This window comes from Epinephelus lanceolatus, chromosome 8 (assembly GCF_041903045.1).
Source record: "Epinephelus lanceolatus isolate andai-2023 chromosome 8, ASM4190304v1, whole genome shotgun sequence".
NCBI lineage: Eukaryota > Metazoa > Chordata > Actinopteri > Perciformes > Serranidae > Epinephelus > Epinephelus lanceolatus.
In genome coordinates, this window is record NC_135741.1 from 16,145,045 (window position 1) to 16,158,558 (window position 13,514).

Consider the following 13,514-nt stretch of genomic DNA (forward strand, 5'->3'; position numbering starts at 1 on the left):
GAAATGTGCTATAGGCTATAAACAAAAATGACTTGACCTCCTGGTGTGCAAGAACTTTGTTGTAGCCTTATTATTAGTGCATTAACTTAAAAATGTAGTTGAGTAAATCAGTATTAAGTGGCAGATATTGTAGATAATCAAGTAAACTACAAGTACCTCCGAACTGTACTTAAGTACAGTACACTTTACTTTCACCATTTAATGTTTGAGAGGAACAAACGAGGGCTATTCTGTTAGTAAACATGTTTGAATTTTCTACCTGAATCCAATTTAGAAGCACTGAATATATGTATATATGTATTTAAACATGTCATAGTGTTAAAATCGCCTCACCATGTAAATATTGTGGATGTAAAGTTTTCATAATGTTGAGTTTTAGTGGTCTTCTCATATCCAAAATGATTTAGTAAGGTCAATTCTTCCGGGTGCAAATTCAGCCAATCAGGCGGCTGCACAAATCTCGCGAGATTTCCATGAAATCCTTTCGCGGTAACATTGTGTATGCAATTTCTTTACATTTAATCTGCATTAATGTGATAAAGACGATGGGAACTCGTTTTACAGAGCTGTTTTTAGAAATTGACAAGCTCCGTGCTGAACTACTGAACAATGTCGAAGTCATGACAAGCTGTCAGCGCGCCGAAGAGGAAATCAGCCAGTAAGTTCCGCTGCTAGCTAACGTGATATCAATTACTCCGGGTTAGCTAGCGTGTCATTTCGGTTTAGTGGCACCAGTGAAACAGGTGCCATGCCGGTCCTGTGGTGTTTACCAGCAGCAGAATGACAGGTCAGTGCAACTGGTGTTTGACTTGCGCAGTTATAATGTAGCTATAGATAATAATGATTGATTAGTTTGTCAAAGTTTTTTTTTTTTTATATATTTCACCGTAATTACGTTCCCAGAGTCTGTGTGCGCTATGCTAACGTTAGCATGTGCGCTATGCTAACGTTAGCATGCTAATAACGTTGTCACAGTTGTCTATCCAGGATGAAACACCAATAAGGGACTGTGTCTTAAGGCTTTTGCACACCTGTATAGAGTTAGTTAAGTTAAGGAGCATTACAGGTACATTTGTCCCTCAATGAACTGTATTGGAACCAATGTAACAATTGTACAGTAAGTAACAGACACATGCTACTTGTATACAACTGTATAACTTTACATGTATGTATTTATGTTACTACCCGTACACACTAATATGACAGAGGGGAGTTGATAAGATTAAGTTTATTAATGCCACATCAGAAAAAATAACATTGCAGCAACAAGAGACAAAAGCAAAAAAAAAAAGAAAGGGATAACTAAACATGAAATAAGGTTCAAAACAACAAAAAATACAAATATGATAGAATTAATAATAATATAAAAGCTATATACCACATATACTTATTCACTAATACAGATACTGTATGTCCATTAGGGATGCATGATAATATTGCCACGTCATCAGTATCAGCCGATATCGGCTTTAAAATGAACTATTAGGCCAACGTTCATTCATTTTCTGTAACTTCTTATCTTGTTAGTGGTCGTGACATTGGGCGAGAGGCAGGGTTCACCATGGACAGGTCACTAGTGATGGTGTGATGAAGCCCCGTGAATGTGTCGAATCTTTCAGGCAGATTGCCTCGCCAAAAGGCCGATCACACGAAGCCCCATTTAACAGCTTACTTAGGAGTACTGACATCTGCTGGTCATTTGATGTACAGCAGTCCTACTGTGATATTACATGTGGGCTACATGTCAGTGGATTTGGCATACACATAATGATGCTTAATGATGATGATGATGACGTCAGAATCCCCCTATGAGGTATTGTAAATCCAGATGAAATAAATCTATCCTGAACGTGGTATATCAATAAAGTGCATACACACACACACACACGTGTGTGTGTGTGTGTGTGTGTGTGTGTGTGTGTGTGTGTGTGTGTGTGTCCACACAAGGTTAGAGTGCTTGTGTGACTGAGTCACTCAATCCTCTGCACTTAACGATCTTCAGAATCACCTCGGATCACGCAAAACACTTTATGTATTTCCCGACTCGAATCACACAACAAGGCAGTCACGTGATTCCAGAGAAACGGGGCCTCATTTGTCTTTGGTCACGTGATATCCTGAAAAACGATACGGGCTTCGACACGAACTTCATTTGGACACGTCCCCTTTGCTCGACACAGGCCTCGGGACTGCAGTATCAGCTGTAACATCACTACAGGTCACCAGACTATCATAGGGCTGACACATAGAGACAGACAACCATTCACACTCACATTCACACCTACGGACAATTTTAGAGTCACCAATTAACCTGCATGTCTTTGGACTGTGGGAGGAAGCTGGAGTACCCAGAGAAAACCCACGCTGACACAGGGAGAACATGCAAACTCTGCATGGAGCTCCCACCCAGAGGTTTGAACCCCCCACCTTGGGTGGAACCAGGAACCCTCTTGCTGTGAGACAACAATGCTAACCACTGCTCCACCATGCACAATGAATGAATATGATATACACTGACAAGCTTTCTGTTTCATGTCCCCATCTGCTGGTGGGCCATCACGATAAGAGTATGCATGCACATAATGTTAATTCACCACAGAAGAGACTTGATGATCACCAAAATTTGGTGGGAAAAAAGTGTATATACCAATATTGGTTATAGGCCAAATTAGTTGTTATATATTGGATTTAAAAATAAAAAATAAAAATCTAATATTGTGCATCCCTAATGTCCATGATGGATGATTGCACAGGACACTTGTAGTAAACACGCACGGTGGGTAACATTGAAATATAAAACTTTATAAATGCTATTGGACAGTAAGCAGTGAACAGTATGGAGGATTGCACTGGAATGTTGTACACTGTAATTATATATGTGTATGTATAATCTGTGTGTAGGATATATTTGGATGATAAAAGAAAGGGAGAAATGAATTAATAAGGAAGTATTTAAATATGTCTTTGACATGGATAGTCTGCTAACACAAGTTTGGGTTCTGTCTTGTAATTTTTTTTATTTATAAAAGAATTTGGTAAGAACAAAAGTTAGATTAATCAGGTAAAACCAAGAGCAAGATTTCCTGTCATACTCAGTGAATCCAAAGTATATTTTTTTAAGTAAATAAAATTAAAGGTAGATGTGATCAGCAATAATTGTTGACACTTAACTGCAAAGTTGTTTTGTTTATAGACATGATCAAGATAAATGCGCCACTGTTGAGTCAAATTAAGTGTCAGAGATGTTTAAAAGAGTATATACTGTGGGACAGTAGCAGACTGTCCTTTTTATATCTCTGAAAATACCGGACCATTGTGGGCGGTGTTGCACATTAAGGAACAGCACTGCTTTAGGGCGACATTGGAAGTACCTTGATTTATCACTATTTCATTCACTGTATTCATTCAGTACTCAAAAATAAATAGTCCTGTTTTGTTATTTTATCCATAAACTGTTTCTCAGATTTTCCAGAAAATGTAATATACTCTGTAACAGTATATATTGATATCGGTGAAGCCGAAGTGTCATGAGCAAAATTCCGAACCCCTGTGCTAGGTTTTTGCCAGCCCATATTCAGAGCCCTCTATCTTTATTCCCAGCAGGGAAATTTTGACCCGCATTGAGAATGTAATCCACGGAATAGTGACCAGTCTTTCCAAAGATGAGGCCCCTGTCCTGGCACTGCCCAACAGATCCAGCTGGGCCAACATCAGGTAACTTTATTTAAACATACTGTAGCATGAAAAAGTTTTTTTTTACCCGCCCTGAACACTGCAGTCATTTTACAGCCGGACTGTGTGGGATCTGTGTGAGCCGTGTGACCTTTAAAAGATAAACACCAGCAGTCATGTTGTGTAAAGAAATAAATAAACATTTACTTACATAGGTTTTTTGTGGGAGGTCAGGCCACACAAGATGATCACATTGCTGTTTAATACACACTTCAAGTGTGTCTGAATTTGTTTAAGGGGTGTTTTAAGCGGACTGCACGAGCAACCAGGTGGTAGAGGAAAGTAATTTCCAAGTTTTCTTTAGAGAGATTAAAGTTGAAATAACTTCCTGCTACTAAAAAGATGACAGAATGATAAGGAATTAAAAAGCACTGGCCTACACACACACACACACACACACACAAACACAAATTTACGAAGGGCTTTAATGCAACTAGGCTGCGGAGACCTTCTGCACAGAACAAAGCAGACTGTCTGGTCTTGTTTGGATCAAACCTTGCCACAGCTTAAAGCACGTTCTGTCTCAGCCCTTTCAAATGTGAGAATCCCACAGATTGAGCGCCAAATGTTTCACAGAGGAATCAGGACGGTGAGGTACGGGGGGAGGTCTTCTCACAGGTAGCCCTCAGGGTGTGGGGAATTTCAGATGGCTTACAGGTGCGGGAGCTGATTTTCAAAGCTAAAAATAAATGTAGCATGCATAATCTTTAAATACATTCTTTGACGGACACTTTTCCTCCCCTCTTTTCAACTTAAGTTTTTCTTTCATTACTTCTCATCAAGTTTTGACAGTGCCGTCGGGCTTCAAATGAGACCAGGAAGCTCTGTCACTACCATTAGGAGCGACTGTCCGTCATCTGTCACTAAATTTGGTGAGCAGATACACACACCTCTGTTTTTGTGTTTTCTTTTTTCTGTTCCTGACAACGGACATTCCTTTTAGTCAAAAAACCTTTACGGTTGTACTGTACTTCATGTGGCTTTCATTTCTATTCATTGTGAACACATGCATAAACGGCAGTAAAAGTCAGACTTAGTTTTAGGTGACAAATTGGCAGAGACAGTGTATGTTGAAAGAGGCTTTTAGGGATCGGTTTACCACATGGAAATTCTAATTAAGAACAGAATATGTGTTTTTTTTTCCTACTTCAGTTCCTTTTAAAGATATCCTAAGTGAATATAGTGTTTATAATGATTGATTTTGTTTTGTGTGTTTGTCTGTTTGAAGCGCAAATTCTCAAGATTCTCTTGGTCATCTACAGACTCGTGCAGAGCAACTCCTATGCTACCAAAAGGTTATTTGTCTTGGATTGACTTTTAATTAACATTTTTGAATGATAATTAAAGCTAGTTAAATAATTCATGTTCTTTACAGTTTTTTTGTGAAGTTTTGTTTTGCTGAGTTATTTCCTGTCTGGAAGATTTACATTTTGTTTTCACAGAGACATCTATTACAACAATACGCAGCTGTTTGGTTCACAAAAAACTGTTGATGATATAGTGGATGATATCTCCTGCATGCTAAAGGTTCCTCGCAGATCACTTCATGTGGTAAGTGTGTCTGTTCACAGTGTTCATGTTGTGTGATTGCATGGTAGAAAAGACACCTCGGAAAAACCTTGGAGCAAAATTCAGTTGGATATGCTTCGTTGTTATTAGTTCAGGTCCAACAGATGAAATCTGTTAGTTTAGTGCGGTATTTTCAGCATTTTGTTCTGCTTCATATCTGAGGAAACGTCGGTGGGAAAGAAGGTTCTTCTGATCAAAGAGAAATTAAATTAAAGTTGAATTCAGTGAGGTTGTGTCAGAAATATGTGCGCATCTGCGTGTTTTAATATGAGCGTGTGTTAACTTGTGTGTGGAAATTTTATGTCACCAGTTGGCCACGTCCAAAGGATTAATCTCAGGTGATCTGTGTTACATGGAAGAGGATGGCACGAGAATCGACTGCCGCTCCAGCTCTGCTGTAAGTTCTGTCAACAGCCTAAACTCTCTGTCTGTTGACTGAAATGTCCTCATGTTACTATACAGAGAAAAATAATATCAACTGTGATGTAAAGGGGGACACCACCCAAATTAAGAATTCCAGTGTGTTATTTCCATGGCTCTTAAAGCCCGAAACCAGAGAAGTAAGTCTCAAATTTGTGATGTCATCAAATTAAAGTCTGGAGCTGCTCCATAGACAATAAATAGGAACCGATTTTATCAACCCACACAGGCTTTATTCTGTTGTCGTGTTCTCAGCTCTGAAGATGTGCCCATATACTCAGAACTTTCCCCTGGGTGCTCTCAGTGTCGTCTATAACATCTTTCCACAATTCATTGTCTATGGAGCAGCTCCAGACTTTGCACCCTGTGACATCAGGAATTTGAGTTTCAGCACCCTAGTTTTTGGATTTGGGAGGGTTGTTCATGTTAACTAATATATTTGGACTGTCTTAGACCATAGGAATAATGTGTAAATTTTGAAAATGGGCGTAGTTCCCCTTTAATGGTATCCTGATGAGTTTTCATCATTTAAAAAAGTAGCAGGAATATCTATGTTTCTCATCAAACACATTGTGTCAACAGCTCCACAGAGTACCTTGTGTTTACTACCAAACCAACGATTGTGTTTCAAGGCTTATAATAGAAAGGAATACATTTAGACATCCTTCACCAGTTGAATCCATTTTTATGGCTGTGTTTTGTTTTAGGCTGTTGCTGTTTCATCGAACATCGGTGGGATCAGAAGTATCCTTTATGATCTGTACAAGTACACTTGACCCCAAAGTCTATTTCGTGTGATAAGTGTGAACACTGTGTACCATACCTGGGCACCACACGCTGATCTATACCTGAGTCCACTCACACTTGAGGTGGTCTCAAGTGTGGTTTATGTGTACTCTGGTACAGGATGCATCAGATGTGAACTCCAACTGTACCAAAAAGCACTAGTTTTTAACCGGTTGTGAAACAGTCTCAATTTAATACTAATGCCTCTTTATCAGAGGGCAGACAGACCCAGATCCGCCTTCGCTGCTGCTCTTGACCTGCAGTCAAAACTTCGGTGGGAGGCGAAGAGCTCTGCGTACGACTGCAGCAGCTCCTCCTCAGGCCGGGAGCAGAGCTTCGCCTCAATGCTCCATTGGTACCTGCTGATGACGGTCTGTCTGCAATGCCATTTTCTACACTGTGGCACAACAAAAATATCACGTAGATCAGTGATTCCCACGGGGTCCAGATTTCTCTTTAGTCATTAGTTCAAGGTTCACACAGTTTAATATATTCAGCATCGTATTTGTGCTTGGCCATGTCATTGAGCTAGTTTATCGTCTCGCTGTCTGTTAGTCCTTCACTCTACAGCAGGAAATGGCACCTCAAAATAAAAACTCTGTGCCGGAAATTCACTGCACTATAAAATAAAGTGTGTTTTTTTACAAACTCGACATGTTCGTAAGTCACTTGCGATCCATTCAGAATGGACCCGTGACCCACCAGTTGGGAACCACGTATATGATGATGGCGCAAGCTTACGGAACAACATAACTAAAGTGAAAGCTGAGTGGCGGGAGAGTGGAAATGTGGGACAAATGTACTCTGGCATGGTGTGACTCAATCATATCTGATGTGAAAATGCCCTTAGATACCTCTGATGATGTCATATTTAAGCAATATCACACGAGAGGGAATGATGTTGTACTGTGATATCGTCACGGCTGTGATTCGGTCGTAGGCATGAGGGCGCAGGCAGAGTGCTGAAGACAATCACAGCCGTGACGATATACGAGTATAACATCACGAGCTCGAGTGTGATATTGCTTTTATACAACAGTTCAACAGTTAAATAAGCAAGGCTGATTAAGAAATGTTGAAAAATGAGGACAAAATAGATAATTTAAGCATTTTATTTGTCTTCCGCCAACAAAAATAGTTCCCTCAGGACTCTGCTGTCACCGTTGCTATGTAACGCAGACATGGTGCGCCAGGCACTTACTCTTTATACACATTTATCTGCACATTTCCATTAATTGTGCAGCCGGTGAAATAAGTCTCTGATGACTGCATGGTGGACTGTCGCTTCACAGGCACAGCCGACTCTGCCTTCTGATCTGACAGTATGTTGCTTTTCTCCAAGTCATTGAGTTCCGCTGATGAAACACTGACAGGCCTGGATGTGTGCTCAGATGGATTCAGTTTCTCCTCTCCCTCATCTTCCTCTGATGACCATTCATAGTTCAATTCAAAACTTATTTTAGGAAATAAATCCATATTTTTGGCTGTTTGACAGTGGATGAATTAATTAGCCTACAACGCAACTGCTGACCTAACTGACACTAACCGTCAGTTTTGATTTGATTGTTGATTGCAAACAGCTGTGAGGCGGAGTGATACATACACAGTGAAATAACCGGTATGTTGTACTCCAATATCATCACGGTTTTACTGTCTCTCGACCAATCAGATTGCATGGCTGGAACTAACTGTTGTATAATGTAAATTATATATGTATTTCCTTCTGTGTGGGGATGACACTATATGGTCGTGGGGTCTGTTTTTTCCTTAATGACATACAGATATTGTGTCATCTGCTAAATTTGTCATGATAGTTGAGAAGGATGCAACGTTTCAGAGACTGCTGGATGATGACTTCTGCACGAAGCTGTCTCCTTGCATCATGATCACAGTGCGTTTCCTTTTTTAAAAACATGACTTAAATCATTAATCAGAATTTCTCAAAAAGGGCAGTATTAGTGTTCAGTGTGCATAACACGTGTGTGTCTGTGTGGCTCCAGGGTAAAGGCGTGCCAGATGTGAACAGCAGGTTGATGGTGAGAAAGCTCTGGGACACGCTGCATGTCCCCATCTTCGCCCTGGTGGATGCTGATCCTCACGGTAACTCGTCATCTGCCTCGAGTGCAAACCAGTTTTACCTCTCACACATACCTCACATATTTCCTCACATTTAACAACACTTGAGCGCCTTTTCATCTCCGCACACACACAGTAGGATTGTATGTTCCACCAAGGCAGCAGATGTTCGCACCTGTCCGCTACGTCATGGTGCCTGGTCTGACTAGTATTTCCGTTGGCGTGAGTTCGTCCTGGCAGGATGGCCCGGTTTTCCATCAGCCTCCGTACCTCTAAACCCTTTTTCCCAGTGCATGGCGAGACACATATGTCATGCTTTACTTTGTTCTAAGCTCCGTTACACATCTCGGAGGATAATTGCTCTGGTATGTCGGTGATTGCAGTGTGTCTCTCTCCCTCTGATTTTCCCAGGGATTGAAATCATGTGTATCTACAAGTACGGATCAGTGGTGAGTCCCGCCATGCCATTTATTCCTGCACTGTATATTATCCGATGTGGCCTGTTCAGTGTCTCTCTGTTAGCAATATGTAATTATGCCCGTTAAGTTTAAAAAAGTGGACCAATCATCCCGCTCAGAATATTTAAACTGACATTGTATGGAGTGAAAATGTTGAGTGATTGTGTTGCAGTGTCTTTGTTGATCTCTGTGATGTTTGTGTAATCATCCCTGTGTTTGTTAACTTCATTGTGAACATGTGTTGGGCATAACCACATTATGCATGTGCAGTGCTGATTGGTGTGTTTATTCAAGATATATTATGTGTATAAGAGGTTTGTGCATGTGTGTGTGTGTGACTGGATTGAGTCACACCATGCATGTGTGTGTGTGTGTGACTGGTGCGTGGGTTTTTCCACAGGCCATGTCGTTTGAGGCCCACAGTCTGACCGTCCCCAGCGTTATGTGGCTAGGCCTCCTCCCCTCTGACCTCCGGAGGTTTGGACTCAGCATTCGCTACTTCCTACTTCCTCCTCCTGCCTCTAATTGGGATTATATTCTGGGGACATTTAGATTGTTTGTTTTGGTTTCTGTTGCTGTCGCCCTCACTTTTTTTCCCCTTCAATGAACTGCGTCTGAGAGCATATTGAGTTTTAAGTATATGTCCCCCTAAACAAATTTAGGCCAAAAGGGCTTTTTGACATACATTTAATTGCAGTGTGTACAGTTTTTCCTCTGTTTCCCCCTAAACATACACATACTAATTCCTCGATGTGAGTCTGTTGAGAACGGGAGGAAACGTACTGTAAGGGCGACATCTATCAAGAGAAGTGACTGTTGGCAGTCGTCAGAACATCAGTTTGGCTACGTGTAGTAAAATCAACATTTCATTCTTCAGGTTGAGGGTTCCCGAGGATGCCCTGATCCCCCTCACCAAGAGAGATGAGAACAAACTCAGCAGCCTCCTCAAAAGGCCGTACTTAAGCAGCCAACCAGACTGGCAGAAAGAGGTGAGAGGAATGTGCTTTGAAGTAGGGTGAAGGACAGAGGTTGCATAGAAATTTGTGAGATAACATGCAAATGTGCAAAGACTTTTTTATGCCTCTGTGCCAGAGACAGCCGTGTTGAGGCATTTGTGTGTTGTCTGTTCAACCATCCCATTCTCATGAATGCCATATCTCAAGAACGCCTTGAGAGAATTTATGAGATTTTAGTGGTCAAAGGTCAAGTTAAAGTTCACTGTGACCTCATGTCTGTCCCAGTCTCATGAATGTGATATCTCAGGAATGCTTTGAGTGAATTTCTTCGAATTTGGCACAAAATCCACTTGGACTCAAGAGTGACCTGGTTACAATTTGGTGGTTAAAAGTCAAAGTTTATTGTGAACTCACAAGGCACATTTTCCGCCATAACTCAAGAATTCATATGCTAATCATAACAAATTTGACACAAATGTCTGAGAGCACAGTCAAGCGAGCAAATGCAGGCAAGTGATCATCGCGTGCCAAGGCAATAACGTGAGCAGTGTTGGTTGTGGCGATAACAGAAAGCTACCATATCATATCATATTTTGCTGTATTTATTAGCAAACTAGCTAATGTTAGCTAGTTTGCTAATAAATACAGCGAAATACAATGATATTTATCCATTTTGTTACATTCCTCACCTGTGTCCTGACTCACTGCCAGCTAGGCAGCATCTGTCATATGGGTTAGTTTGTATTTTCATTGCCAGTGTCACAATGCTGGTTAGACACAACAACAATCAATGTCTTCACTGCGCATATTCCTTTGCTATACGTTAAGGCTGTGACTGTCACCAGTCAAAGCACCAAAGTGGAACTCCACACGATGTGAAGATGCAAATTTGCTTTGTCATGCGAAGCAAATGTTTTATTCGCCCCTTCAATTGTATTGAATAGAAGTGCACGGGAGTCGAATATTCGCCAGTGTTAATTTCGCTTCTCATGTGACCATGCCCTGATAGAATGAAATGAAGAATCGATGACATTGTATATCCAAAAGGTCAACTTAACTGTGACATCTGCAGAAACACTTTTTCAACACTGTAACTCAGGAACACAAGGGGAGACATTTGGTCGGATGGTGAATTGGTGTTGATCGTGTAGATCTTTGCTGCCAGGTTGAAGATGTGTCTGAAGTATCCATGTTTTAGAATATGTAGCTTGTTTGGATCAATGTCCATATTTGAAGCACTGTCAGCTAGAGATGTGTCATATCATCTCATTCAACATAATACCAGTATAATTTTTTATGTGATATGAAAAATTCACATCATGATACTTGCAATATTTCGACTTGTTGACATATTGACGTCATACTGTTACCCACGGCAACAATAAGCATGACTGAAAGCAAAATTATTACCAACTCTGCGGTGGTTCCAAAAAAGAGGAGCAGCTTCAGCAGTGTGGAATAAATCGTGGCATCCTGAATGTTTTATGAACAGTCAGCAACGGACTTCTCAGACTCTTTTAGTGAGTTACCGCTCAGAGGGAACTCATTCAGCGGCTCCTCTGGCAGCAGCACAGCGTCTCTCCCTCTCCTCTCTTGCTGTACGCACATGGGAGTTGGTGTCTTCAAGTGATTTTGTCATAAACCTTTGGTAATGTAAACCTGTGTGATGCTTACGGCTCAACAAAAAACAACATATATATTAATATATGATAGTTGTGGTATCATAACAGCCTATCACAGGTAATGAAATGAGAGATTATTTTTGTTTAGTGTTTACTGAATATTTGAAGGCAAATTGTAAAACTATATCACTGATTTTACTGCAATGCCATGTTCTTAAATTAATAAAATATTATTTTTGCTCATTTGTCATGTTGTCAAGAATATCCTTATCACAAAAATACCCTGAAATATTGTGATATTATTTTAGGGCCATATCGCCCTCAGCTATTGTCAACTGTCATGGCTACATATGAGTCTGGACAGACATGGATGTAAACGGCAGCTTGACTGGTTGGTGGAGGCCCACAGTGCAAGGCCGTAATTCTAATGCTTTTTTGAGTCGTGATTAGTTCTAATGAAGCACCAAAATATTTGACTTGAGTGTTAACCTTTACCATGTGATTTTGAATAGTAAATATTGTCTGTAAAAAGAAACTGCTGTGATAGATAACCCTGACCTTCAGTACCACACTCAGCCTACTTGGTAAAATGTTGGTCTGAAGCACCTTGTTCCTTTTTGAAAAGGCAAATCTGTTCCTCTTCAAACGTTTACACAGTTTTAACATCTTTGGTCATGTGACACGCAGCGTAGGAATGTGTGTGAGAGGACTCTCAGCTCGCTGGTATGGAGGAAACAGAAGAGCCTCTCTGTTGTGGAGTGGCTGTTGGAGATAAACACCTGATGATTTATGCTTGTTTGCATGGCTTCCTCTCACATGCTCCTTAAAGCTGTGTTTCTGCTCTTGTTGTAGATGGAACTGATGCAGCAGAGTAAAGTCAAGGCTGAAATACAGTCCCTAGCAGCCATAGCTCCTGATTTCCTCACCAGCATCTACCTGCCCAATAAGCTGCGTTATGGAGGCTGGGTTTGAGCACAATGCTGCCACCCAGTGGAATAAGAAGGGAACTGCTGAGGCTGCTGGCACAACTTGAGAAAGCTCTTCCATGTAACTGACCTGCCTGACCTTGTCAGACACAGAAGTATGACATTAAGTTGGTTTGTAATGTTTGCATATTTGTTAGTGACTATGTGTGTTTATGATTTCCAACTGTGTTTCAGAGACGTCTCATCCTGTAATTAAAACCCTGTAATTCCACCGACAAGTCAGAGCATGTTTCTGGTCTGTACAGTTACTTTGCCTTTGTTTATATCCCCAAGATGTTTGAACCTGCTGGGGCAAAGTCACCGAACACGCTACGCTGATCTGTTTCATTCATGGATTTAATTATTCTACAATTGTTTCAACATTGTCTGCGTGCTTTACAACCACTGAACACCGCTGTGCATGCTGGTGCAAAGACTGTAAATGAGCAGATGAGAAGGAAGATTTTGTGGTTTGGAACTGGAGTATCTGTGGCTGTTCATTCATTAATGCACAAAGTACAAAGACTCACACTGCTGCTCTTTGTGTAATCTGTTCCCCAGCAGGTGGAGACAGCGCTCATTAAAAGGGGGGAATGGGGCAATATTGTGAGCCAAGACCCCTCAAAACCATACTCATAATGTGGGTAAATTATCTTCACAGACACATTTTTGAAAAAAAAAACACTGCTTATATGTTTTTGAACATAAAAATGGTCTTGTGCTGAGTAGAGCAACTTTCAACTATTATAGGTAACATGCATCACTGCTTGTCAGCCAGGTTTAAGTCTTCTTTTTAGAGCACTGGTTCCCAAGGCGGGGGTGCCGAACTCCAGTAGGGGTCGCCAAAGCTTCAGGAGTTACTTAACCATTTGAAACATGGAGAGGCATCACTTTTCTTGTGCTGCTTTCAGACGCCTTTCGCAAGTATTC

The 13,514-nt window shown here is 40.9% G+C and overlaps 1 protein-coding gene across 1 annotated transcript; it reads left to right on the top strand.

The window, feature by feature from the left end:
• The first annotated feature begins 482 nt into the window (after positions 1-482).
• spo11 (SPO11 initiator of meiotic double stranded breaks) lies at positions 483-13,108 on the top strand. The gene is made up of 13 exons (XM_033629848.2): positions 483-658; positions 3,601-3,714; positions 4,516-4,604; positions 4,961-5,027; positions 5,175-5,283; positions 5,612-5,698; positions 6,429-6,465; positions 8,289-8,398; positions 8,508-8,607; positions 8,995-9,032; positions 9,442-9,518; positions 9,919-10,030; positions 12,472-13,108. The coding sequence occupies exons 1-13, from the start codon at positions 546-548 to the stop codon at positions 12,589-12,591; spliced, it is 1,173 nt and encodes a 390-aa protein (XP_033485739.1). The 5' UTR covers positions 483-545; the 3' UTR covers positions 12,592-13,108.
• Positions 13,109-13,514: the final 406 nt, after the last annotated feature.